Source organism: Thunnus maccoyii, chromosome 4 (genome assembly GCF_910596095.1).
Source record: "Thunnus maccoyii chromosome 4, fThuMac1.1, whole genome shotgun sequence".
In the NCBI taxonomy this organism is placed as follows: Eukaryota; Metazoa; Chordata; class Actinopteri; order Scombriformes; family Scombridae; genus Thunnus; species Thunnus maccoyii.
The window spans coordinates 1,332,976-1,359,655 of NC_056536.1; the positions used below are offsets into that span (position 1 = coordinate 1,332,976).

At 40.2% G+C, this 26,680-nt stretch overlaps 1 protein-coding gene and 1 long non-coding RNA gene across 3 annotated transcripts in view; one reads left to right on the forward strand and one right to left on the reverse strand.

The window, feature by feature from the left end:
* The window catches only part of prkcz (protein kinase C, zeta), a 135,404-nt gene that overhangs the window by 61,021 nt on the left and 47,703 nt on the right, over positions 1 to 26,680 (forward strand). Inside the window, exons 1-6 of one of the 2 annotated variants that reach the window (XM_042409439.1) lie at positions 1,793 to 1,830; positions 9,576 to 9,661; positions 19,552 to 19,683; positions 22,693 to 22,783; positions 24,858 to 24,913; positions 25,073 to 25,267. In XM_042409439.1, coding sequence (XP_042265373.1) covers positions 1,794 to 1,830; positions 9,576 to 9,661; positions 19,552 to 19,683; positions 22,693 to 22,783; positions 24,858 to 24,913; positions 25,073 to 25,267 — 597 coding nt within the window. In that variant the 5' untranslated portion in view covers position 1,793. Of the gene's footprint in view, positions 1 to 1,792; positions 1,831 to 9,575; positions 9,662 to 19,551; positions 19,684 to 22,692; positions 22,784 to 24,857; positions 24,914 to 25,072; positions 25,268 to 26,680 lie in introns of those variants that run through there. The other variant, XM_042409438.1, reaches the window with a different exon arrangement.
* On the reverse strand, positions 10,687 to 13,268 carry LOC121895900. Its single transcript, XR_006095860.1, has 2 exons — positions 13,181 to 13,268; positions 10,687 to 11,507 (listed from the first exon to the last, which is right to left on the reverse strand). It is a non-coding gene; the product is annotated as an uncharacterized LOC121895900 (long non-coding RNA).

A 26,680-nucleotide genomic window follows, 5' to 3' on the forward strand; every position in this document is an offset into this window, starting at 1 on the left:
CATAATTGTTTTAGTAATGATGGTAAACAGATTATTTTGGTTGGACTGTTGATCAGACATTTAAAGACGTCACCATGAGCACCAAGACAGTTTTCTGCTGTTTTATAGACAAAACGATGAAACAATTAATCAATAAAATAATGGGCAGATTAATCAATAATGAAAATAATCATTAGTTGCAGCACTATTTCATATTCATATAAACATAAATGCATTGTGAGTGAAGACAGGAAACAGATAGAAGTGTTGCAGCAGTGTGTCGGTGGTGTCGTCATATCACTCACTAATTACACTAAACTCAACCTGACTTCACTTCTGAAGTCAATAAAGTAGTTGAAGTGATGTGAGTCAACATCAGTACATCAGATTAATATCAGTCCAAAATCAGTACTTTGGTTTGTTTGATGTTTCTAAATTATTCATTAACAGGTAATTTATCTTCATAATTATACACAGAGTTTAGACCACTGAGGGAAACTAAAATAATCCAGTAATAATAATACAGTTACTATTACTAACATTACTACTGCTGATATTAATACTTCAGCAATAATACAAAACAAAACAAGACTACAGTGTGATCCGTTAACAATGTATCGATGCATGAAGGCCTCTCAACAGGTGTCTTTATTTTAAATGTTGTTTTGATATTTGTTTGGTCGACAGCAAAAACTATTAGTGGAACGTTCTTCAAAAAACATCCAACTTTGTTAAATAAAAAATAAATTATTTGCAAAATCTGTGGTTGGAGAAATATTATGCTGCTTGAGAGGAAGGTGAGGAAGACTAGTTTACAACAGTAGTCGGTATAGATTTCCGTCGGCTGCTGAGCCTGTTACAGTGTTTATTCTCATCCTCAGCTCATCTGGCCCTGGTCTGATGTGGATGCAGGGGTAACACGGTGAAAGATCTGTTGCCATGGTGTCACCTAGAGTGGCTGACTCATCAACATGTGACAGTGACTTGTTTGCAGTCTCGGGGATGCCACACGCCGTCACTGTCACACATGTCAAACACCTACTTTAACCTTTCCAGAAAACACCTTTACATGACTCCAGGATCCAGATCAAATGTCAGAGATGCTCTCTGTAAATTGGACGTCTTTTGTAATTTCATGCACTTTGTGATGTCCGTCCTTTGCTCTGCCTCTTTATCTGGAACTGGGATGATTAAAAGGACAATTGAATAACTGCTTTAATTAAAAGTCAAACTAACAGAGTTAGTCATGGCACTATTGAGCATCCCCCTATCATAGAGGTCTAATTGTGTCTAAAAATGCCTCAGGGCTGTTTCATTGATCCCTCTTAGCTTCTTTGGAAGTGGAGGCTTGCTGTAACCTTGCTTTATGTAATAGCCCTTAAAATGTGGCAGCAGGAACAGAGTGTCCAGAAAATAACTCTGCACTCTGCAAAAGTTAACAAGTGCTATAGACTTTGATATCTCCCCCACAAATTAATACACGCTGGCTCACACTGCTAATTGCTGCTGATTTCTGAAGAACTGATTGAAAGCATGCAGTACAGTGTATTCCCAGTCTTGAGGCTTTGTGCTTTCTTTTTTTTTTGCAGGGTATTTAAAGTAGGGGGTGGGTGTTGTTGGTAGCAACTTGTATGCTGTTACTTTCCTGTGAGTGAGAGGAACAATGTCTGGAAATGAGTCAAGCCCTCGTAAATGTCCTGTCTTGGAGAGATTTGGTAGTACCACCCTGTTCTTCTGCTGCACAGCTCCACACACAGGCTTACAGTTTATCACCAGCAGGCCGTCTGCTCTTCTTTATACCCTCACAGGACAAAATGGCAGGACTGTGCGCGTTGGCCTTTGCATCCGGAGGTGTAGTATTGTGTTTTGATCTATCATCTGAGAAGCTGTTTGACTTGCCTGCTTTTGTTCCTTCTCTCTCTCTGCGTCTTTCTTACTCTCATTCTGGCACCTTGGCAGAAAAATGGGGCAATGCAACACTCGTGGTTCTCCGGAGAGGGATGTTGTAATAGGTCAGCTCTTTGAAGGTCTGCTAGTCAAGTGTGAGCGGTGTGTCGCAAGCTTTTCTTGTTTGCATCTCCTTCAGGCTGCAAGGACGATCTCACTGAGCTATAAATGAGATCTGATCCCCCCCCCTTTTTTAGAAATTGTTTTTTAATTGGATGCAGGAAGCAATAACATCTGTTATGACCAGGAGGGATTAAAGATGGGGTCATTATTTGTGTTGGGATTGATCATCTGATTATTGTGTGTAAGACATGAAGGGATTGATGAGGCTGGGAAATCCCTCTGGGGTATTTTTCTTGAGTTGTGACACTGACCAATATTTGGATCAATATTGTGGTAGATTTACAGTATCATGATGACTCACAGTAGAAATTACTGGCAGTCATAAAATCATACTCATGCTCATACTTCTTCTAAGTGTTCGCTCGCCTTTGGCTGTATATCTACGGTATGCATCTGTCGCTCCCCTACAGCAACACTCCTCCTCTCTGGAATCTTATTTGGTGTGTGAGTTTACACTTCGAACATAGTGGCCCCCCATCTAAAGACGTGCTCCTGGTACACCCGAGGCCATGAGATCAGTCGGGCTGTTGTTCTTATTTAAAACTCAGGTTTGTTCTTTGAAGCTACAGTTCTGTGGGGTGAATCTCAAAAAACCCGCTTTAGCTCCAGCTTCAAAGAAAAAAAAGCACAAGTAGTCTCAGAAAATTCATCAGCACCAGTCAAATTCTGAATATTTAATCATCCTGAATGCATTACTTTCAATCTCAAGACTCCCAACTGTTACCATGAACACCAGAGTGAAGTGAGATCTGAGGTTAGCATTTTAATTCCAAATCAAAACACTGTAATCAGTACTGAACATTTCTACATTCAGATTTTAATTATCCTCTTAGCGATATCCAACATTTACATCATATCACATTCTGCTGTTAGTGTTCAAACACTTGTTTAGAAAGGTCACTTGGAAAATCTACCAGAACCCCAGAAACCAGAAATGAATGTAAAAAAAGACCTGATCTGAAAATGTAGCTGTGATATAATCATAATATACCACGACCAGTTTACAATTTATTACTAATTTAAGAAAGTAGACCAGAATATACATACATTTATGTATAAAATACTGTGTATATCAATTCATTTTCATGTGACTTCAATGAATCCATTTCTCAAGTACTTAATAAATGTATTCATTCATTTATACATGATAGTCAAACAGTATTCTTCATACTTCAATAATAATAATGTGATATTGGGATTTCTGCTCGCTAATGTCTTTTCTATTGAATGTTTTATATTAATACTATTAAAAAGGTGCTTTTATATTAGACACTAATAAAGAGGATTTGCACGGCTGCCTAATGCATATTAAAGTGCAAATAATTTACTCACATATTTAAACTTCTTCATCTTTTCATTAACACTCAGATTAAATACGTTGAGCTAAGAGCTGTGATTAAACACTTTGTCAATACATCTGTTGGAATTAATAACTGTATTTAGCGTTACCGCGGAGACTGAGCGAGTGTTGTACAGGTTCCTTCTATTCCACACACGCGGTGAATCAGTGGCACATTGTGTCTCCCCCCGATCGCCCTCACTCACCCACTAGTACGGGCACAGGAGAAGAAAAACTGGGTAACTATGGAAACACGCTGCAGTGACTCTCCGAGGCAGGCGGCACTTTCCTTTAGAGGCCTTGAGTTAACAGGATTAGAGGGAATTCACAGATGAGACCCCTAAAGAGCAGAGCCTCTTTGTGTCTCCTCCCTGCTCGCTTTTCTTTCTGATCTCCACTGCCCTGAAAGATTGAAAGATACTGGGATCACACTCGCTCATCATGGTGCAAAAAGGCTGAATGTATAGCTGTTGAGTCAACATTCAAAGCGTAGACCTCCGTGTCGATGCTACCTCTGTAACCATGTTACCAGTCTGACAGGAGCTTTTGGCTCTGCCCTTTAATCCCCCGTCAGCACCTCATGAACCAGTGTTTAAAAGCCTTTCTGTTAAAAGCCGTCTGTTCAGAAGGCATTCAGGCAGCATGGGATATATTCTGTTGTAACTTGTGTTTTATTCCTGTGTGTTTTATCTGATGTTTGTCTTTGTTTTAAGCAAAAAACTTACTGACTTACTAGTTGCGTACAGAGATGAGAACAACTTTTGGCAGTCTCAATCTGCTTTATCAGTATTTCTTGCCAAAAAAAAAAGCAACATATATTTTTTGGCTCAAATAATGTGAGGATTGCACATTCCACATAGCCGAGGGTGGAGATAGAGAAAGAAGAAAAGATTATTAGCTTAAACATTAAACATGAAGTAAGTTCCCCATCCGGAACAAGAGTTCACCCCGAGGCATGAAAATTTAACCACAGCACTGCAGCCGTCGCTCAGAGATAAACAGCACATGTGATTTACAGTTCTGTATGTTCAGCCTCATCCACACAACGGTGACATCATCTCTTCAGAGGAGGAGAAGGAAGAGTTTTTGTCAAGATTCACTTTTATTTGTAGACAATGTCATCCTGACGTCCTCACAGCTAACTAATAATAGCTGGTATATGGTGGGTTGTGGCTACCATAGCAACAGAGGCAAAAAAAAAAAATTAGTGAGTGGAGGAGGATACCGCAGCCGCACCCATTACTAGAGCAACTAACCAGACTGGAAAACCAGTGCAGGCGGGGAGGCACTGGGAGAGCTAGTGAATAATTTGTGGCAGTCAGGAGGGCAAAGCTTGATGCTGTTTAACCACCAACAAGAGGAAATATACTGTATGGAAACTGGCTGATTATTTATGGCAGCATGTGTATCAGTCAGTACTGATGAAAATGTGTCAAGTGTTGCTGCTGACCTCATGTAAATATCTTTTCCAGCCATTTCCACACTCAGGTGTACTGAAGGTTGATGTAATATCTTTGTTACAGTGTGTCGGCTACATAAGCAGAGATACTCCATCATGTTCAGTTTGTCAGGACTACTGCTGCTGTGTACAAGACCTTACAAACAACACTCGAGCTGCTGGGAGCAGCTGTGATCGGAGCTGATGCTGCACTCTTTGTGTTTACATGGCAACAAAGGGACAATCCAATGTCAAGGTTCAGAGCCGCTGCAGGAATGTAGCGAGTCAGAAGTTAAGGATGTTCAGCCGAGGTTGTAGAGCTTATAGGTGTGTAAAACAGCCTTTTAGACAATTTGACACTCAAACTCTATAATAGTCTGGATAAAGCTAGTGGAAGCATGTCTGTGGACACAGCTGATTGAGTTCAGGTTAAATATGACTGTAATGTCGACCAGTTCCATCATATCAGTGATGCTGTCTGCTGACTGTGTAACGTCCATTTGGTCACACATCGACAAATCCATTCATGTGTGTAACCCTCTTCATCATAGTGAGCAACACAACTGCTCTTGATGTCCAGCACTGTTTGCTCCGCTGTAGCAAATCAAATTCAATTGTTTCTTTTTAAAGCTCTATCTAATGTAACACCCTGAAATCAAAATTTCCTGCTGCTAATAGAAATATAATGGTTGCCTATAATCATTTCCCGTAATAATCGCTTGTTACCCCGCCACTTCTTGTTGAGTCATCATTTCATATGCTGAATTTAGATCTAATCTGCACTCTTAACAGCAGCAGACTGTGATTAAGTAACATGAACAACAGACATGATGCTAGCTACAGTAATGATTATACCCATTGTACCCTTTGACATAGGCGATGGACGTCTAGACTGGACTGAACTGGCCAGTAATGTATCACAGGTTGTTTAACTAGAATGCAGATGTATAATGGTTATTTTGCCCAGCGCTACATTTGATAATTGTATTAACAAAGTACTGAACTATTAAAAGATAATGTAGTAGTTCAGTACTTTCAACGAAGGTTTTGAGGCAACATAACACTGAAACTCAAAGAGGCAACTCATCATTGAAGTGAACCATGCCGATATAGAACTAAATAATGCATTAATTAGACTCAAAATTACATCTTAAGAATAAGATATTCTCTTTGGTGATTGGGGCATCAGGCAGCTCAAACATCTCAGTTAAAAATTCAATACAAGACTGTTGCAAAAAACTGTATCCCCATGAATCATACACAGAGCACATGGAGAGAGAGGTTTCAGATACAAGCCACTGGTTCACATCACACTAAACTCAACAGATGGAAACATCGGTTTCACAAAGGAGGAGATGCATCACGACAAATTGGCATTTCTAGACTGTGTGGCCTCCCCCAAATAAGACAGGAGCCGAGAAACTAAGATGAACAGAAAACCCAACCTTGTAATTCAGGTGTAATTCAAGGCTAATTTGAGGCCAAATACAGGGAACAGAAGCACATCCAAGAGGCTTTAAAACCTGTGGTTGAATAAACATTTATTATAACCGAAACTAGATCCAAAGAAAAATGTCAGACTGGAACACAACCCAAAACAGAACCACATATCTGAAAAATAGCAAGGATTTGTGATATACACAACATTCTGGTATTTTCCAAACCTGGCAACACATGCTTACTCCACCTGAACATCAGCGGAGATAGATGTCTATGCAGTGAAACACAGGGACGAGTGTATAAACATTTCCACAAATAATGGCGTGGTACAACAGAGAAGCAAGCAGCTTTAGCCAGTATAGCAACTGTTTTTAGCCAGTATAACGTTGCTATTTGTAGCGTTGCTTTCACATACTATCCATACATACATACATACTATTTACTGCATTTCTGGTTTAATCAAGACAAGTATTTAATTTATGTATTTCTCTTGTTGTGTCACCATACTCACCATGGATGTATTATATAAGAACTGCATACCGGACTCAACACAACGACTATTCACTGGAATGTAAATTACTCACCTGGCACATAAGCCAAAAGAGTTTCTAGTTTATGGGTTAACTTCCAGATGTGTGGCCCAGTGAATATGCGCAGTAGTGTTTTTGTCCCACTGGCTCCGCCCACAAGTTCCCGCTCGGTCCATAGACTTTACATTGTGATGACATCACAGATTTTAAAACCACTTTTCTTAGCTCAAGGAAAGTTTTATAAATATTAAACCCTGATAGATTAAAAATAAAAAATAAAAAGAATCATTATTGACCTTGTTTGCAGTTGGAGGTGTCCTGTCAACAGTTTTACAGACGTGTCTTTTATGATGGTGGTCAATGGGGGGAAATGCTTTTTGGGTCACTGGGGGATTTTTTGCTGCAGTACTACGAGTGACCACTGGGAGAAATCAGCAGAAGGCTGAGCAGCAGCGCCATGGGAGTCATACAACAACTTCCTACTTTAAAGCTCTTGCTGATACCACTGATGATGTCATGGGTTGGACCAAGTATGGGGGGATTTCTTAAATTAGTTAAATGTGTGGTTTGGTATTTGTGTGATTTGTATTCCGTTTTGGCTGATGGGGAGGAGTATTGAGTGGATAAAGTGTGTAAACAATGTTAAGTGATACAAGTGACATTGTCATATAGCAGTCGTTGGTATAAAGGAAGGGAGACCCCTGTAAGAAACATGGTTCTGCCTGAACAGGTTGGAGAGCCTGTTTAAGGGGAGAGAGTTGTTGAAGGGGAGCAGATAGAAAAGAGGACGTCTGTGGAGCTGTGTGCACGTGATCATGCCTAAATTTGTTGAGTTGAGTTTTCCCTGAGTTCCCTGAGTTTTAGTCATTGAACAAGTCTGAGTTTGCCTCCTTTCACCTTCCTCGACCCTCTGACTAAGCTTCCTCACAAAGTCACTTTAACATTTGACTATTTGTTAAATTCAAACATTTTTTGGCTGTGAGGAGTAGTTCTGTCTGTCTGCTCCAACACACACACACACACACATCAAAATAATACCATAAAAAGTCATAAAGCAGCATCTTATAACACTAACAGGCTACAGCTAAAATAAGTAAACTTCCGAAATAAGGTCAGGGGCAGACGAGACATCTTGCTACTGATCTGCTGCATATATACATTTAGAGTAACCAGGTTACTTAAAGGTGCAGTGTGTAGAATTTAGTGGCATCTAGCAGAACAGACTTGGCAGAAGTGGGATATAATATTCATAAGTATGTTTTAATTAGTGTATAATCACCTGAAAATAAGAATCGTCGTGTTTTATTTAGCTTAGAATGAGCCCTTTATATCAGAGGGAGCAGGTCCTCTTCCACGGAGCCGCCATGTTGCACCACCATGTTTCTACAGTAGCCCAGAACGGACAAACCAAAAACTGGCTCTAGAGAGGACCTTTTGAGTTTTTCATGAGTTTGTAGGTTCTCCTACATGCTTGGAAGGGGAGGGAGAGGGGAGGGTTATTCAGTTGGTTGTAATCTGCAACCTCACAGCTAGATGTCACTAAATCCTTCACACTGGTCCTTTAAGTGCATGTAAACACAACCCTCACCTTGAAAAACAGCATTGTTTGTCTGTGCCATCCAAAAGTATTACCAATCAGTGTTACAAAAATGATTTGTATGACTTGTTTTCTGTGGTTTGGGATAAAACAGCTACTTCATTAATGTTATGAAACCTTCGTCGTCATGGTGAAACTCCTTGGATTGTGATCATGTCTAAGAGAAACCACCGCTGACAGCTTGTAGGAACAGCGGTCTCCCCTGTCAAAGTCACACACTTGGCTGACTGATATGAAATTATTATAATACTGTTGTAAGATGTCGTGGTGAAGGAATTATCCCTGCGGTGATTGAGGGTGGCTCAACAGCGCCATCTGTGGTCCATGCGGTGTAAGTGCTGTTTTCCTTTTTTTTGTTGTTGTTTTTTTGTGAAAATCAGGGTGTGTTAGTCTGAATATGCCTGGTGCTCAGCACGCCAGATGTTGCGTGCGGTAGGCGGGATCCTCCACATCTGCTGGTGACGGATCGGACTGTGGGTGCTGCTGAACATTCAGTATACACGCATTGAAGTGTAAAACAAGAAGGGCCTAGCCTCAGGAAAAAAGAAAAAACATGAACGTAGCGCGATTGTGGCAGTTGCTCGCCTTCTGCTGTGGTTGGCTCATCTATAGCGCAGTTTTGCAGTATTGTGGTCATTGCGACAACCCTTATCGTGAGGGTTGAAGACGTGTCAGATATGAAACCTTTTGTGAGAGAGTGGTTTGTCTTTCAGACATTTTAAAACAGTTGAATATGAGGACAGAAGCACCCAGTTCCAGCAGGCGGTAGAGCACATGTTTATGCCCAGTGGTCCAGATATAAATAGCTACACCTTCATGGTCTCATCTGAATAAAAGGCATTATGGAGCACTAATAAGTCCATTCATCACCAGGGATACAGGAAAAGATGGGATGGAGGTCTGTAGGAAGGGAGGAGGCAGAGGAAGGAGGAAAAAGATGAAGGGAGAGGGTGAAAGGCTGCTGAGGGAGGGAGTGGTGTATGTGTGAGTGAACCTGATGGTTGTCTTTGCCTCACTTGAACTCACATAGAGGAAGAGCCGTACAGCCTCAGGACATTTCCCTTAGCTTGCACTCTTTTCTCTCACTCCATCTCTTCCCCTCTAGTTTAGCGCACTTCTACCCCCCTCCCCATTAGTCCCTCACCATGCTGCTACTCTACAACTGTTTCCTCTCTCTCCTAGAATCGATCTATCGCCGCGGGGCCAGAAGATGGAGGAAACTCTACCGAGTCAACGGGCACCTCTTCCAGGCCAAGCGCTTTAACAGGGTGAGTGTCCTCAAATCTCACTAATACACACTCCCAGGAGGAAAGCACATGCAGTAATGCCAAAACAATGCTTCAGTCAGTTAATGGAGCCTGTCTTCACTGGGGAATACTGGAATTATGATTCACTTGGTTTTAGATATGATGTAAGATGCTTGTTTATTTTAGGGTGAAGTTTGTTAAAAACTGAAGACTAAGATGTTAAAATGTAACTTGGAGACATGAGTCTGTATTTATAGCCTTATAACCAGTTAGCTGTTGTCATGCTGGTTGAAGACTGGCCTACAACATGTATAGCTGCAGTGGTCTAACCCATGCTTGTTGCTGAATAACTGGATGTTACAGCACAGAAAATGACGTTCCTACTCTAAACGCCGTTTGCAACGCTCTGATTGGCTCGGTTGTTTTTCCATCCAAATAAAGAGCCGTCAGTGAGCACCACACCAGATGTGAAGTATCTGAATAACTGAAAAAATGGGAGATGAAAATCAAATAGGTTATGTGAAAGTTCTTTTTTGACATTGGAAATAGTAAAAAAAAATCTTCCGCGTTCTTACTTTTTCTGGATTTTTCAACCTTTAATAATCTTCACCAGGAAAAGGAGTTTGACCAAACCTCTGACATGTGGTTGTAAACTCTGTAAAAATGTCAAAAATGTGATTTATTTTACAGTACGGTTACCATAGTTTGCAGAAGCAGCGTCACTCTGGGAATTACGTTCATATTGGGCGTTTCCATGCTCCATGACGTGGTACGATCACAGCCAATGGAGGAAGTAGCATAGAGCTGCAACAATTAGTCGATTAGTTGCCAACTATAAAATTAATTGCCAACTATTTTGCCAATTGATTAATCGTTTTGAGTATTTTTTTAAGAAAAAATGCCCCAATTCCCTGATTCTAGCTTCTCTATGTGTGTGTTTTAGTTGCCTAACCTTAAAAAGTGTACCCCACCAATTTAACATTCTATTAACATCAACTATATATATAATATATATTGTTGGACAGTTGAACAAAATGCAGCAGTACCAGAGATATCATCTTTTTTTATTCCATGCATTGTTCCTCCTTGTCAAATCGGGGTACCTACATTACCCACAATACAACTCGACCGGCAGCAGTTAATCAGATTTCACACAGTTCTCTCTGGAGCCACAAATGGCTTTAAATACAACTTTGTTCACATGTGCAGTGGTGCTCCCCAACACCTGGAAACACTTGATGTATAAAATGGTTGTTTTCCCCTTTAATCATACTTTATTTTCTCTTTCTTGGATGTAATTCTGGATTTTGCAGAATGGTCATGGATAAGGGATAAGGGACTTAATGGATAAGTTGACATGTAATCATATGTAAGAGAAAGTGATACATTTAATACAAGAAAATGAAACAACATTTTCTCTATTGAAATTTTAACTGAACACATGTCCTGTGGTGCATCAGCCCATATTACACTTAAGCAGTGGTGCATGATGATCATTTCCAGTTCAGCAAACAGTCTGTTGCTCATAATCATCATTCACCATCACCAACATTAGTATGAGCTTCTTTCTGTTTCTGTGCAGACTCGGAGTATACAGCACACTCTGTCATAAACATACTGCAGTTGAATTATATATGACAGGTAATCAAGTCACTGCTCCAGCTAAGCTATCTGGATATTGATGCATAATTCATGGTGTCCTAGTTATGGCTTGTTTAGCAGTTGTCTCATCTTAGCTCACAGCTCCACGCTCCATCCAGGTACTTGAAAGCACATGTGGGCTTCAACCAGCTCCCTGCCAAGATGTTTAAGGGCGCCACCTGCTCGCTCTGCTTGTCTGCAGCAGGACTTCAGTGTTTAAAGTGTTCTGTGATACACAACAGCCAGAAGAACAAAGACATTAATGCATGTTTCAATCAGGCTTTAAGTAGCTAATGTGTTTCCACTGAAGAAGAAGAAAGTGTTGGCTCTCTCAGCATGTAGTATCTTTATTAAATATTAAATATTGTTTTTCTATCATATGTTTTTGCAGAAATATTCAAGTTGACAACAAGGAAAATGCACATTTCAATCAGCATATATAAATCTGAGACCTGAGGGGAACACCTCAAAAGAAAGCTGAATTATGAGGCTTCATAAGAATTATGTCAGTTTTCCTTAAAGTCTGAAGGTCTGTGGGGAAACATTTAGCTCAGACTGTTTCATACATTCACAAACAAAATTCCTGCCAGTTGTAAGTTTACAGTATGAAAGAGAGTTTAGAAGATCCTGACTGTCTCCCTGGTTAGGAAAGCAGGTCTGGAGATGAAACGTCTCCCGTGGGTGCTATGGCTCTTCATGTCTAGACCAGAAAGTGGATAAGCAGAGTGTGCTGACATGCTGACTCAGCACTTTGGTCCAAGACCTCTTCCTTGCAGTCATTACTACTGAAGCACTGTGGAGCCTGGATTATTCAATTAAGACGCATCCTGAGGTAGACAGTTGTACAGACGTACCTCTGGGCTGTAGAGAGGTGTAATCATAATGACTGGACTGCTGCTCTCCTACTTTATGTTGCTTTGATCCAAAATGCATTCACATACTACTCATCTGCTCCTCTAATACCAAAGACTTTGGTTGCCAGTGGACACAAATCAGGCAATAATTATGACAAAGTTTTTCCAAATCCACTTCCAGATCTATGTTAAATACTTTGTTGAGTTGTGTACTTACATTATCCCAAATGTTTCCAACAATTTTCAAACCCAGAGAAATCAGTAATTTTAATCAAGCTAACGGTCTGTTTCATTTGGTCGTCTATTGAGGTTCTTTTGTGTCTTTATTATGCAATCAGACAGAACAGGTTTGAGATCAGAACTATCAACACTGCAATCAAAAAATGTTTTATTGCAAACAAAATAAACTTGTGATTAAAATACGAATCAAAGACTTTTGTTTGTGAATCCAAAGGTTTTGTTTGCTGTTGAGCTGAATCTGGTGGATGTTGCCAAACTGTCACTGCGATCGAGACTGGCCAATAGAGACGTGTCTTACATCTTTCAGCATAGGCCCCGCCCACGAGATTCAGCGCAAAAGCAAACAAAATGTTTGGATTTGTGTGTCAGGTCGTGTGTTTCTGGTGGATGTATCCCTGTAACAGCACGGCCACACAGGACCTGCTCTCTCTCTCTCTCTCTCTCTCTCTCTCTCTCTCTTCTCTTTACTGGTACAAAAATCATCAACACACAGTCACCGTCAACAGTGTGTCATGCAACTGCAAGTGTTCAAGTCTGTGTAACAAAGAGTGACCATCTCAAATAATTACTAGAAGACATTACACCACGGAGCAAGCCAGCAAGTGCGAGGCTAGCTAACTAGCATTAGCTCAACATGCTAATCAAAGCACTCGTGGATAAAGTTACTATTCCTGCACATAAACATCCGTCATTTTCTGACTACATGCTACTAGTGTTTATAGTGCATGCTACTGACTGTTGCAAAAACAATTTTAAAGCATTAAACATAAACACATCGGTTGCAGCATTGCTCATGTGTACCCACCTCCAGCTTGAAAGTATCTTTGCTGAGTCACGCAGAAAGGAACGCTATTTGTGCAGCTATTATTCCACCAGGGGACTCCAAAACTATGTAGACAGGCATATCTATGTGTAGAAATTCATAAAAGAGATTATTTCTAATCCTGTTACATTTGCAAACAAAAGTTTTTGATTGGCATTTTAGTCACAAATTAATTTTACTTGTAATAAAACATTCTTTGATTGCAATGTTGATAGTTTTGCTCTCAAATCTATTTTGATTGCATAATAAAGACACAAAAGTAGCTCCATAGTCACCTGTCAATAGCGTCATTCCCCCATCAGAGAAACAAGCTGAGCAAACATTAGCAGCAGCTCAGCTAACAGCTCCTACCAGACATCCTGTGTCCACCGAACAGCTTTGGAGAAACACTGATTTTTAATGTGAAACTGCTTTATTCAGTGGTTTCACCAGTTTTAATCCCCATGTATGTTTGTTTTTGGAGAGGAGGAGAATAATTCGGCTCCTGGAAAAACCTGCTGAACTTCTGTATCTTAAGTTATCAGAGAAACAAGCTGAGCAAACGTTAGCATCAGCTAACAGCTCCCACCAGACATCCTGTGTCCACCAGAGAAACACTGATGTTTCACATGAAACTGTGATGTGGCTGCTGAGAGCCAAACTAACAATGAACTGATCAATCACAAATAGTGTAGGGCTGCAACTAAAGATTATTTTCATCATTGATTCATCTGTTGATTATGTTCTCAATTAATTGATTAGTTGTTTGGTCCATAAAATGTCAGAAAATGGTGAAAAATGTCGATCACTGTTTCCCCAAGCCCAAGATGACGTCCTCAAATGTCTGGTTTTGTTCCGACAAACATTCCACAACCCAAAAATATTCAGTTTACTGTCATAGAGACTAAAGGAACCAGAAGATATTCACATTTTTGAAGCTGGAAATGTTCTTCTTAAAAAATGACTCCAAATGATTAATTGATCATCAAAATAGTTTGCAATTAATTTAATAATTCACAACCAATCGATGAATCAACTAATCGTTGCAGCTCTAACGTACCATGTGTCTGATATATCTTTTTCCTCTGTGCTGTAGAGCTCTGTTGTTGTATTAGAAACACATCATTGCAGTGGGTGACATGCTCTTTGGCCCTGGCTGCAGCAGTCTGTCCTGTATTTAATCTAAATGAAGTCTTCCACCATCCGTCCCGAACATAAATATATCCAGAAAAGCTTTTAGCATGCTTCAGTTGCCTAGAAAATGAATGAAATCTGTTGACAGTCGATGTTTAACGTTAATAAAAAATGTATTCTGAGTGTTGCGTTTCCTATAAAACATATTGTTATGCAGTATATTGTTGTGTATAAATGTGCGCTGTAGTAGAGAGGGTTGTAATTTTTCCGATGTCTTTGGATGTTGCTTGAACATAAATCTACAGTTTAGCAGCAGGTGTTTGTATTGTTAACCAGCTGGTTTTCAGACTGGGATTTCTCTGACTGTTGTTGCTATGCCAGCTTCCAGGCGTCTGGTTGGTTCACTATGTTGTCCTCAGCATATAAATAAGCCAGGAAGAAGTAGGTCAGGTTTCTCCTCCCTTCTCTCACTCCATCCCTCTCTTTCCTCTCACTGTCTACACGTTTTCCCTCCATCCCTCCTCCTCCTCCTCCTCCTCCACCCTGCTCCATCTCCCCCTGACGCTGCAGTGGAGAAGGCTGCTTTGTGGATCCCTCCCATTAGACATAATGGGGTCTCTTTAGCTCCTGTCTCCCATGTGATGAAGTAGAATTCAGTCGTCCCCGCTGGCTGTTCAGGCGCTCCATTAGGGAGATGACTGACACCAGCCTCCTGTGGCACAAGAAAAAAATGCAAACAGAAAGTCTGGTTCATGCAGACTGCTGTGAGAGAGATGGAACGAGCAAATTTCCACTTTTGCTGACTAGAGATGTGTTATCAGAATGAATAAATGGACGCATACAAACTTATATCTCCAGTGATGCTCACGACATCCAGATATTAACCTATAGAGGTTTACTTTTCATTTCCATTCAATTTGTTTGTCTTTTAGTCAACAGAAAAACATATGAGATACAGTATAGAATGAGATTTTCACTTTTTTTCCCGTTGCACTTACATAGATGGAAAAAGAGCATATTTTGATGCCAATCTGCATCCAAATAAACGTTAAATATCTCTATATATTTTCTACATTTTGACACAGAGACATGCCTGCTCTGATTGCTCTCTAGTCCTTTAATGATATGGGTGAGTGGGGGAGAAAGTTGTTCCTTGTTTCTGTCTGTGTTGGACGGCAGCTTTTATCTTTCCGTCCTCCAGCAGGGGTCCGAGCATCAGACGTTACCACAGGGCTCAGCCATGTGCACACTTCACTGCACGTCTGTATGTTATGAATTGTTTTTATTCATGTGAAAATGAAATAACGAGGTTGACTAAACCTGCCACATGGTTCCACTGTAGCAGCAGAAGACACAGTATCATATTGCTCTCCACATGGGGTATTGACTAGTACATGTTAAACATTTTCAACATTTGCTTTTTACATTGAGATTATCTATCTGCAGCAGCTTTCTGATACATTCCGAACAGTTTTGAAGTATCCCAATGAGGGTAATTGGCCTTCAGGCTGTTATTTGTTGACCTACAGTGTCCATCAGAGCAGGGGCTCCCAGGCCCCGGGCCACGGTCTGGCACTGGGCCTCTGAAGATTTGCTAACCATATGATTCGGCAAAAAAGCTGAATATTAATTACATAATGTCTATATCTGAACCAAAATGTATAGGATTAGTGAACAGGCCCCCATCACAATGGAGTGTGGAGAACAATAACCCCACAATGTAGGGAGATTTTACTGCTCAGTGTTCTCTGGTGGACAAACTGGAAATACGGTTTCTGAAATAGTTGGAAACCTTCAGTACTTTGACATTTCTGTAGAGCAACCAATAACTAACCAAACCAGAAACTATGATTGGTTTATATAATCAGCCTTGTGGATTTAACGGCCAGAGTCTCTCTTCTTTTGGATGCACTGTGACGTTTTGAGAACACTTCATTTTAATTTTATTTTATATATTCAAAACCTGCTTTGAATATGTATGTAGTGTGGATTTGGGACGCAGCTTAAATCATCTGCTCTAACGTTTTCATCCTGCTGCCTTTGGGCACAGTGGTCACAAACAGCACAACTGATACTGATGGAAATGGACGAGGCTCAACCTGATTGGCTGAGTAGAGCCAGCATGCTGTTACAACCACGTCCTTTGTTTCATGTGAAGTTACATCTTATCTGTTTGCATGTACTTGACAAAACAAGTATATATAGTAAAGTATATGTTGTGGAGCTTTTGATCATATCACATGATCTTCATCAACAGATAGTTGAAGCATTTTTTCACTGCAGCTTTCTTCAGTGATTTTGAACATGTTTTTTGTATGAGGTGGTTTGTTTTCATTTTAAATTATTTTTATTTGTTTTCTTTTATTTTGTCACTCTTTTGCATTTTTATGTGATTGTTGTTCATTATGCAGATGACAGTGTGCTCTAGTTCTTACATCCTTTTTAAGAAATGCTCCTTATTAAAGTCATAAATAAACTTGAAATACAAAAAAAGGAGCTCATTTGCTATCCCTCTTTGTTATATCCTCTCATCCTTTGTTACAGTAATGACCCAGTATCACTGCACAGATCTCTGTAGATGTCATTGGTCAGTCTGCTCTGATGAGTTTTCTTTGTCAGAGGTAAATCAGACAGAGCATCATTTCTCAGCATATTAGGCTGCTCAGTTTCCAGGCACTCATATGATCTGTAATGCTGTCTGCTGGGCTGAAGGCAGGACTGTCAATCGATAAAAGCCTTTTTCATCCTCTCATCCTTTTATTCCCCAGCTGCAGTCGGCTGCTGGACCTCCACAACCAGCGCTTCAACATGACAAACAGCTAGAGAAATGATGCAATCTTCATCTGTGCCGGGGTTCAGTCTGGCGGCTGCAGTGTAGTTGTGTGTTTGACAATCTCCTTAAATAGAAGCCTTTTTTATTTCTGATGATCCTGGCTGTCTGTTGTTTGCCCTTAAAAAGAGGTGTGGCCTTTTTGGTGCAAAATCTGAGGCCGGTCATGTCATGATGACGACTCTTAATATGACAATGTGATGAAATCCCAGGTTTGAGCAGACTCTGGGATTCTGGGATCACATTAGCACTCATCTCTAACAAAACTGAGCAGTGGGGAGAAGTCCAGCTGGGTCAAGGACATCACTGACAGACACCGATTTTACACATCATCAACTTAAGTTTCAAAAGTCTCTGCACACTTTACAGATAAAAAAAACATGACATCAGACACTTCACATGTAAGAAAATACACACACAGTCCCAAACATACAAGTGATCATGTTAATACATCAAAGTGTTTCCAAGTGTTTACTGCATATATTTAATGAGTTGTATAAAGCCTTGTGTGTCTCCAGATGTAGCTGTGTGAAATCTGATAAACTGCCTCAGGTGATGTCACTTGAGTCAGCGTCAGTTGGGTCTGATACAGAGGAGGATTATGGCCATGTATGAAAAATGTATTTGAGTTATGAGTTTTTAGTTTTTCCTTTTGATATTATAACCTGTTTCTGGCTCTGTACAGTGTGTGTGTGCAGTCAGTCCTTCATCCTGATTCACTGCCTGCAGGTACTACTGGGAGAGAAGAGGAGGTACTGGTTTGTCTCAGCCAGTAACTAAGTTGAGAAGAATTTGCCAAATGTTAAGATACGTGGCAAACTCAGAGAGACAGTTAGGCTACATACAGACAGACTTTTGTTGTGATGCGCTGTGGTTGTGTAAAACATACCGGCGGTGGATGAGACGCTACAGGCAAAGCAGTTGAAAATATCACTTTTCTACATGTTTGTGCTTGTTAAACAGGTAGTTTGATAAAGTATTTATTGGCTTTTTACTCACAAAGGTTTTGTTGCAGTGACAGTAACGGGTGTAGTTGTCATCAACTCCAGTTAAACTTAACTTTCACTTCATGTCCCCCTCACCGAAAAATCCTCCCAATTTTTGAAACCTAAATATTTGCTGGTATGAAGTTTTCACATGTGGCCCTTATCCTCTTCCGTAGTCTGAAGACTACAAGTTTGGAGATGAAAATGTGGAGGTGTGGGGTTATAAAGAAGTGAGGTTATCAGACCTCTGTGACCTGTTCTTCATCTCTGCTGGAGGCTAGCAGCTCCACTACTAGCATAACACACCCAAATCTGTAAAGTCAAGTGAATCAAGTCGAGTTGCATTGTGGGTACATTATCTTCTAAACATCAGCATGTTAATATTTTCATTGTAAGCATGTTAGCACGCTGACATTAGCATGTAGCTCAAAGCACTGCTGTGGCAAAGTACAACCTTACAAAGCAGCTAGCATGAATGTAGAACATTAAACATGTAAACACATTAGCAAGGCCTCTACTATGCTTATAGATCTCTGATAGTCTTGAAATGAAAGCTTAAAAATGTCTGTGTGAATTAATCCATTGCTTATTTATCAGTACTTGTGCTTGTAAAACTCTCGCCTGAACCCAAGGAGAGAACAGCATAACTAAAAGCACTTCCTGGTGTTTTGTAGCCTGTCCAAAGCCCGACAGTTCATTTGACTTAATACTGCAGATTACTCTCAGGTTGTGAGCGCTGCGTATGAAAGAGAGTAGGGAGATAAAATAAAAGAGCCAAAAGTTTGTAATTCATGTATAAAAGTAAGCCTTAACCTCTATGTAGAGTTAGATTAGAGAGACTAAAGGAAGCCTTTGAAGTCAGACTGAAGAATTTCCATAGCAACGGAGCAGTGACTGGGACTCTTTGTTCCTCTCACTGTCAGCATACACACCCTGTGAATGAATGTTGTCGATACACCCAAGCACACACACTGCATCTTAAGTGTTGAAGTCTCCAGTGAGACATTTTGGTGACAGATTTATTGATGTCCAGGGACGCTGAGCTGCAAACTAAACATCCTTTTGGTACTAATATAGCAATGTAAGAGACAAGCTAAAAAAACAACCACAAAGAAAAAACCAATCAAAGAGCAAACGCTTGAGAGACCATGTTATGTAACAGAATGAACTTCAGCGAGTCTCAGCTACACAGAACCCCAGAAGTGTGCATGAGCCACCAAGATGCCAGTAAACAACGAAACAAGAAATGAAGATAAACAACAAACAACTGCCATAAAAGCAGAATATTAATAGGGAATAACGAGCGCCCGGTGTGGCCTGTACAGTTGACTACTTGATGCCATCCTTGCTGAACACATTAATATTGATTGTGTCAGTCAGTGTGTGTCTGTTTCAGTGTGTCCTGTCCTGTGTGTGTCTAACAGAAAGCCTACTGTGGCCACTGTAGTGAAAGGATATGGGGGCTGGGCAGGCAGGGCTACAAGTGTATCAACTGCAAACTGCTGGTCCATAAGCGCTGTCACAGACTCATCCCTCAGACCTGCCAAAGGCTTATGGTGAGTATTTCATCACGTCCCGAGCAGCACACAGCAGTGCCAGCCTGTCCTATCCAACGCCAACACAGTCTCACAGCATTCTGGCAAACTCTGACATGAAGCCTACATTTTGTGGACACAAACGATGGGAATAATGCATCCCATCATCAGAGGAGTATTATGTGATAGTTGCACCAGTAGAACATACTGTATGCTGAACATGAGCATGATTTGAAAGTGTTCATTATGTCTCTTCATTTAAGTTTGAAGGGAAATAGAGAAAAGTGATTACAACTTGGGTCTTATTTTTGCCATTTATACCATCAACACTGGTTCCAGAAAGTGTAATGATTTTAACATCATTTAAGAGAGGTCATGTTTTATCCATCATTTGGCGGATGGCTTTAAATACTACAATAACCAGGAGCCTTAGCTGCCGTAGCTATGAAGAAGAAGCCACTTAAAGGAAAGGTTCACAACTTTTCAGGTATCTTAAACCAGCAGTCAGGTGTCCATATGAGCAGTGACAGAGGTTTTCCTTGTTGTAATCATTCCTCCTGTTCATACTGGATATTAAAAGATCCTTCAAATGTGTTTTCAATGTAAGTGATGGAGGCCAAAATCCACAGTGTGTCCACACAGTCATTTAAAAGTTGATGTGAAGCTTATATGAGTCTTCATCAGTCTGAGTTAGTCATATCAAGTGGATATCTGACACATTTACAGTCTTTTTAGCATCAAATTCCCTCTTTGTGTTTCCTCGGACAGTGTTTCCCTGTTGAGCTGCAGGTGGAAGTATAGTAACAAAAAGAGGGACTTTGGCACTAAAAAGACTGTAACGTTGAAAGATATCTACTTGATTTGACTCATTTGGACGCTGAAGCTTCATATTAGCTTCAGATAAACTTTTAAATACATTTTTTTGTCCTCCATCACTTCCATTGTAAAGTCATTATGAAGGGATCTTCTAATGGTCAGTATGAACAGGAGGAATGATTACAGCATAAAAACAGGTTTAATGTTCATTTGGGCTCCTGACTGTTATGATAAGACAGAGTCTGTCTGTTAAAATGCATCATTTTTGCACTTTGGAACAAATCAAATGGCGCTGGATTTGCTGAATTCATCCAAAATTAACCCAGAATCTGAAAATAAATTGATTTATCTCTGCAGATTATAATTCCATCTGCCATTAGTGTTGCATGTAACAGAATTCTAAGGTCCAGGATTGAATGTGTCTTGCTGAAATGCACTTTGGGAATTGTAGTTATTCAGTTGTAGATGTAGTTTTTATGTCTACAGGCTTGTACCTTCAACTATTTATCAAAGAACCAGATATTTTCTAATGCAGTTGTTCATCTTTTGAACTGATATTTCAAACTGTAGAGGTGCTCCAACTGTAACACATAACATTGTCTGTGGGGAAAAATGAATGGGACTTTTAGACTGGAACCATAGGTGCCCGAAATAGCTCCGCCCACTTGGCAACACTATTGCTGAGATCTGGAAACACAACAACGTCACAGTCTGACAAGAGAAACACACACAAACAGTCAGACAAGCATGAAACATTAGCTTGTTCACAAGCTAATCAACCAGCCTATTGAGAGGTCAAAGTGAGCGCACCTGAAATGTTGGTAATAATCAGGTGCACTGTTGCACAACTACAGTAAGTACAGTAGGCCAGCACTGAAGCAGGAAGTTGGTCTGTAAACTGTGATGGATGTTTATAACAGATAGTTTGGGCTCATTTGACTGCACGCTTCCTGCCCTGTCGCTGTGTTCCCAGATCTTAGCAGTTAACTTGGTGAGTCAGTGTAGAGGTTAAAAACAGAGTACTTCTGTTGGTAGACTGTGTACAAACATCTGAAGAGGTGTATTGTACTCCCTGTGCCACCTGCTTCACAAGCTCATGAGTATCAAATAACTATAATAAGATAAGATTCCTGTTGTTGATGTTGTTCCTTGGACATCATGCGTCCACTGAAACAGCTAAGGGAATGCTAAGGCTGCAGTTCAGAGACAGCTTGAAACACTCTGTAAAGTTTTAGAATTGCTGTTGATAGACGGGAGAAGCAAGCCTCTGATCAAGTGACAGTAGAGAAATAAAATATCTCAGAAGAAATGAGCAAACAAGAAGCCAGGAAAACAAATACTGCTGGCACCTTCTCACAATCCATGAGTCCTGCTCTCACCTGCCATCATTAGAGACAGTGTTGTTATTACTGACAGAACTGATGACCACAACACAAATATAAGACCTGAGTTGTAATTAACTGGATTCATAAAAAAAATCAAACCTAGAAATAGAATCTAGGTTCTGTTCTTACGTTTTAAATGTCAGACTGACTGTTTGAAGACATCTTCAGGTAAGACTTCAATGAAGAGAAATTAATTGATCTCACTCTCTGCACACAAGAAACATTACCTTTCAGCACATGCACGCCTTTTCAGACTAGAATATTAAAATCCTCACACTGCACAGTATGCTGTTCTTTTTTTTGACAGAAAACTAGTGAGCACTTTAATATGATCATACAGTTTAACCTCAGCCTCAATCTCAGTACCTCTCTGACCCTTATCTTATAGCTGCTGGCAGCATACATACATACAAACCTCTGACCAAATACAGAGATCCAAAATTCAGCCTCTGAGGCCTAAAACTCTGACTAAAAAATCAATGTAGTCTGTACACTGTTTGCTCTTGTACTGAGCTAACTGTCCCCCATCAGCAGTGGGAAATCACTTCTTTGTTACAGCTTCAACTCTGTATCTTCAGTGTGAGATAAGTGACTTTGAGGCCTGATAAGATGAAATGATCAAATGCATTTCCATAGTGTCTGAGTAACATGCTCTCTGTACGTTGCTGAGAACACCTCTCTAAATACAGACATCTTCCTCTCAGTCCTTGGCAACATGATTCATCACACATTCTTCCAGAAGTGTCAAACTATGAGTGGCTACGTCTGTGGATATCAGTGGAGATCAGTCCGGGGATATTTAGGTGGATTTTTGAATTTCTTTGTTCAGGATCCAGTCATGCCATCACAGGAGCCCCCTTCAGATGCAAAGAGCGAAGAGGTGGACCTTCCACCAGATGACACAGAAGACACAGATGGGAGTAAGTAACATGGAAACCTTCTTAATAAGTTAAGACAACTGTAAATGGAAGTGTGAGCTGTTTGCACTGCTTTGAGATAAAAGACAAAAAGAGCAACTCTGAGTCAGTTAACTGTAAATGTAACAGATGAGCAGTTTAATAAAGAATAGGCCACTCAGAACAATGCTATTATCAGGATACAGTACATGAACATAATTCATGCATAATTTTATGGCTGTCCAGTTAGAACAAAATGAAAAATTGTTTTATACCCATTTGTTTTAGACGTTGTTTTATATCCATTAGAAACAGTCCTTTGGGGTTCTGCTGTGTGCATTTGAAAGATGGAGGCACCTCAGAGTGCTTATAGACTTGATTTGAACAGTTTGCACACATAGACAAAAAAACTGCAACTCAAGTGTTGCTCATTGTTGAATTGGTGAACAAAAAGTCAGGTGGAAGTAAACAGAACAGTGGAGAGAAAATAGAGAGAAGCATCGGGAGCTATTGTGTTTGACTAGCACTAGCTCATCTAGGTGGTTAGGAGTTAGCCGTTAGCTTGCTAGCTACAGCAGTTCACCAAATAGTCCTGCTAGTAGTCACTACATTCATCAAACTTCTGGCCCCGCTTACTGTGCGTGGATGAGCAAATGTCACTTTGTGGTGTAACTGCAGCTTTAAAGAGAGGACACTCTGGCTCATCTCAAGGTGTAGTCCTTCAATTCTGAAATTAATACCACAAAGTCTTTTCTGATCAACAACACCTGAGTATCTCTCTTTGCACAGTGTAAATATAACGAATCAGGAGGTTACCATGCGTGTGTCCAAAATTCATACTGCACACTAATTCTATGCAGATTTTGAATATGTTATGTGGTCACACTGGAAAAATAACAAAATACTGAAAACAGTCAATATTCCTACTAAAAACAGTTAATTTTGAATGTGGTGTTGATGGACACCTTTCTACCACAATGAAAAGCACAAAGGAAACAGAAGATCTGCTCACAGCTGGAAAAGCTGATAAAATAATAATGGATGGTGTTAAAGCAACTCCAGGAGAACCTCAGGGAACAAAACCATCTAGTACGTTCTGCTGTGGCTTTGTGGAGCGTTCTCAAGTTACAGCTGGATTGACATGAAGCATCTCCTGTTCTTGCATTTTCTCTTAGTACTGTATACTACATACTGTGTTCAGGTAATATGGTGAAGTGGGACGCAGCATAACGTTGTATTGTTGAGTTCTATATATCTATATTCAGCCCCCACTGTTCATATATCAAGCTAACCTAACCCTAAATTGCCTCTTGTGGATACATAGCATGCATACATGCATATATGCATATATGCATGTATGCATGCATTTATAAACTTCTCTAACATGGCTTTGTCAAATCCACAACCTGCTCCTCAATTTTTCAAGCAGTGCAGCAGTGAAACTCACATGACAGCATCAAAAACACAAACATACATCAGTTAACAAAGCTCCCATGAGTTTAAATGAGCAATAAATAAATAATCATAAAAAATAAGGCTGTGAATTGATCTACAGAGAAGTACTATGTAAATGTTCCCTTGTTGTATGTTGAAGATGCCATTTGTACTGTATATTACATGTACTGTACAGTACACTGTATAAACACAAGTACAGTAGTTACCAGAGATGGTTCCCACAGCTCTTGCTGCAACTCTAGGAGTCCCCAGACACATGAATTATAATAATATAGTATAACGACTACTTTGTTAAGAGGATTCACTGTAGTCCCTGGTAGCTTCACCTCACACTCACTATCATCAGTCACTGTATGTAAGTCTAAAAACACCACTACTCTCTGATGGGTCCATAGAACAGAGTCTTAAATCCTGTTAAAAGGAGGCAGTGGAGTAATGTGGGGTTCTGTTTGGGGATCCCTGATAAGAGAACCCCCTGTGGATTGACCTAGTTTGGTACAGTATATCCTGTGACTGGCTGGACTTGATTCTCTGTACTTTACCTCCCTCTACTGGCCCAAAAAAACCCAACATGTTAAAGTGTAGATTCAATTCAGTCACATTGGACATTAACTCAGTGACTCTCTGTATTTGTTTCCTGCAGTACCTTTTTTAGCACACAACTGTACAGTGGACAAAACAGAGGATGCAGATGCAGAGGTGAGAAGGACTGAATTTACTTTCTCAGTCATTACATTTTCTTCTGTTTAAAAATATTTAGTAAGTCATGTTATTTAATCATTCTTCTACTAACTAAAACCATGACTATACATTGAGGTATTTGGAGTGTCACATTATTCTAACTCTACCCGACTCCAGGATATCAAGGCAGTAGTGGACGGCATCGATGGCATTAAGCTGTCTCAGGGTCTGGCACTGGGGCTGGGTGACTTCGACCTGATCCGAGTGATCGGGCGTGGCAGCTACGCCAAGGTTCTGCTGGTTCGGCTAAAGAAGAACGAGCAGGTTTACGCCATGAAGGTGGTGAAGAAGGAGCTGGTTCATGATGATGAGGTGAGGATCCGAGTATACCTGGGATGTCAAGATGTGACAAAGAAGCAGCAGATATTTGACTCTCAGTATGCTAGTTACCTCTATTCTAATAACCAAAAATAACAAGGTATCTTGACGGAGTGGTTGCTGTTTGTTTCTAAGTCATTGTATGTTGACAGCGTGCTTCTAATGCATGTTTGAACGCAGAATTCACAGCAACAGTACTTGTAGCTTGGCTCCTTATACTAGCCATCCTTCCAGATGTAAATCCCTTTTTAACATGGACACATATGGTTTGTGTCAGCGTTATAAACATGGTTGTGAAGGCATCGGGTGAAAACATTTACAACATGGCATGTACAATCGTAATTCTGGTTTATTACCATTTAGGTCCTATTTCCATAGTATTTGGCCATCATTTCTATCAGTTTTGATAACATTGTACTCACTGAGTTGACTGATGGGATGTGGGAACATGGTGACAACGCTACAATGAAGTCCAGTACAGGTTGTAACAATTTATCCAGATCATCTAAAACACTTTGTTTAAACAGTAGGTGAGTGCACACAAAATGCCAGTAATAATCCCTCATCCTACTTACAGCTGATCAAAGTTTATCCTGGATAAAAGTTTGGGTAATATTTTCATCCTTGCTTATCTTTTTCTCTTCTGAATAAGTTTGTCTAACCTGTGGGTTTGTTTCCAACCTTACTGATTGTCTGACTGCTTGTATTTGTTGCCCCGTCAACCTTCTTTTTAATGATCACTGTGTTCCCAAATGATATTATTACTGATAGAAATTATGGCAAAATCTACAAAGGTAGAACTCAAAGTCATCTTTTCATCCTGGTGCTTTTTTGTCCAGAAATGGATTCCTAAAGAAGAGATTGCAAATGTTATGTTTGGCCTCAGGTATTTATGCACCTGTTTATTTCTGCACATCTAACACAGTCTCTTTGAGAGCAAGGGGCTTCCACTTTTTATTTTTGGATTACCTAGAAATACAGTAGATAGAGGACAAGGTGACAACACTGCATTGGGTCGCTTTTGCAGAGTGGAGTTGTGTCAGCACACACTGGTAACATATGATACATGTCAAAACAGTTTTCTTTTTAAGCTCATACACAGGTGACATCAGCATGTTCCACTGTCCTGTTTCCCTGCGTCAACACGCTCCAGAAAAGCAGCAGTTTAATCACACTTGCTGCCTGTAAGTGTCATATCCCAGCTACTGTACCATGATTATGTCTTTTGTCTGATCGGCACCTCCATTGAGTGCTATATGGATGTCAAATGACGAGATGCTGTGAGTCGCAGCCAGTGTATGTTGTACTTCAGGGTGGAACTCGTAGACGGCACAGAAGAAGATGGTATGTAAATCCTGTGCACAGATCCAGGATAGATGAAGGTGAACGCAGTCTATGAGCGAAGCA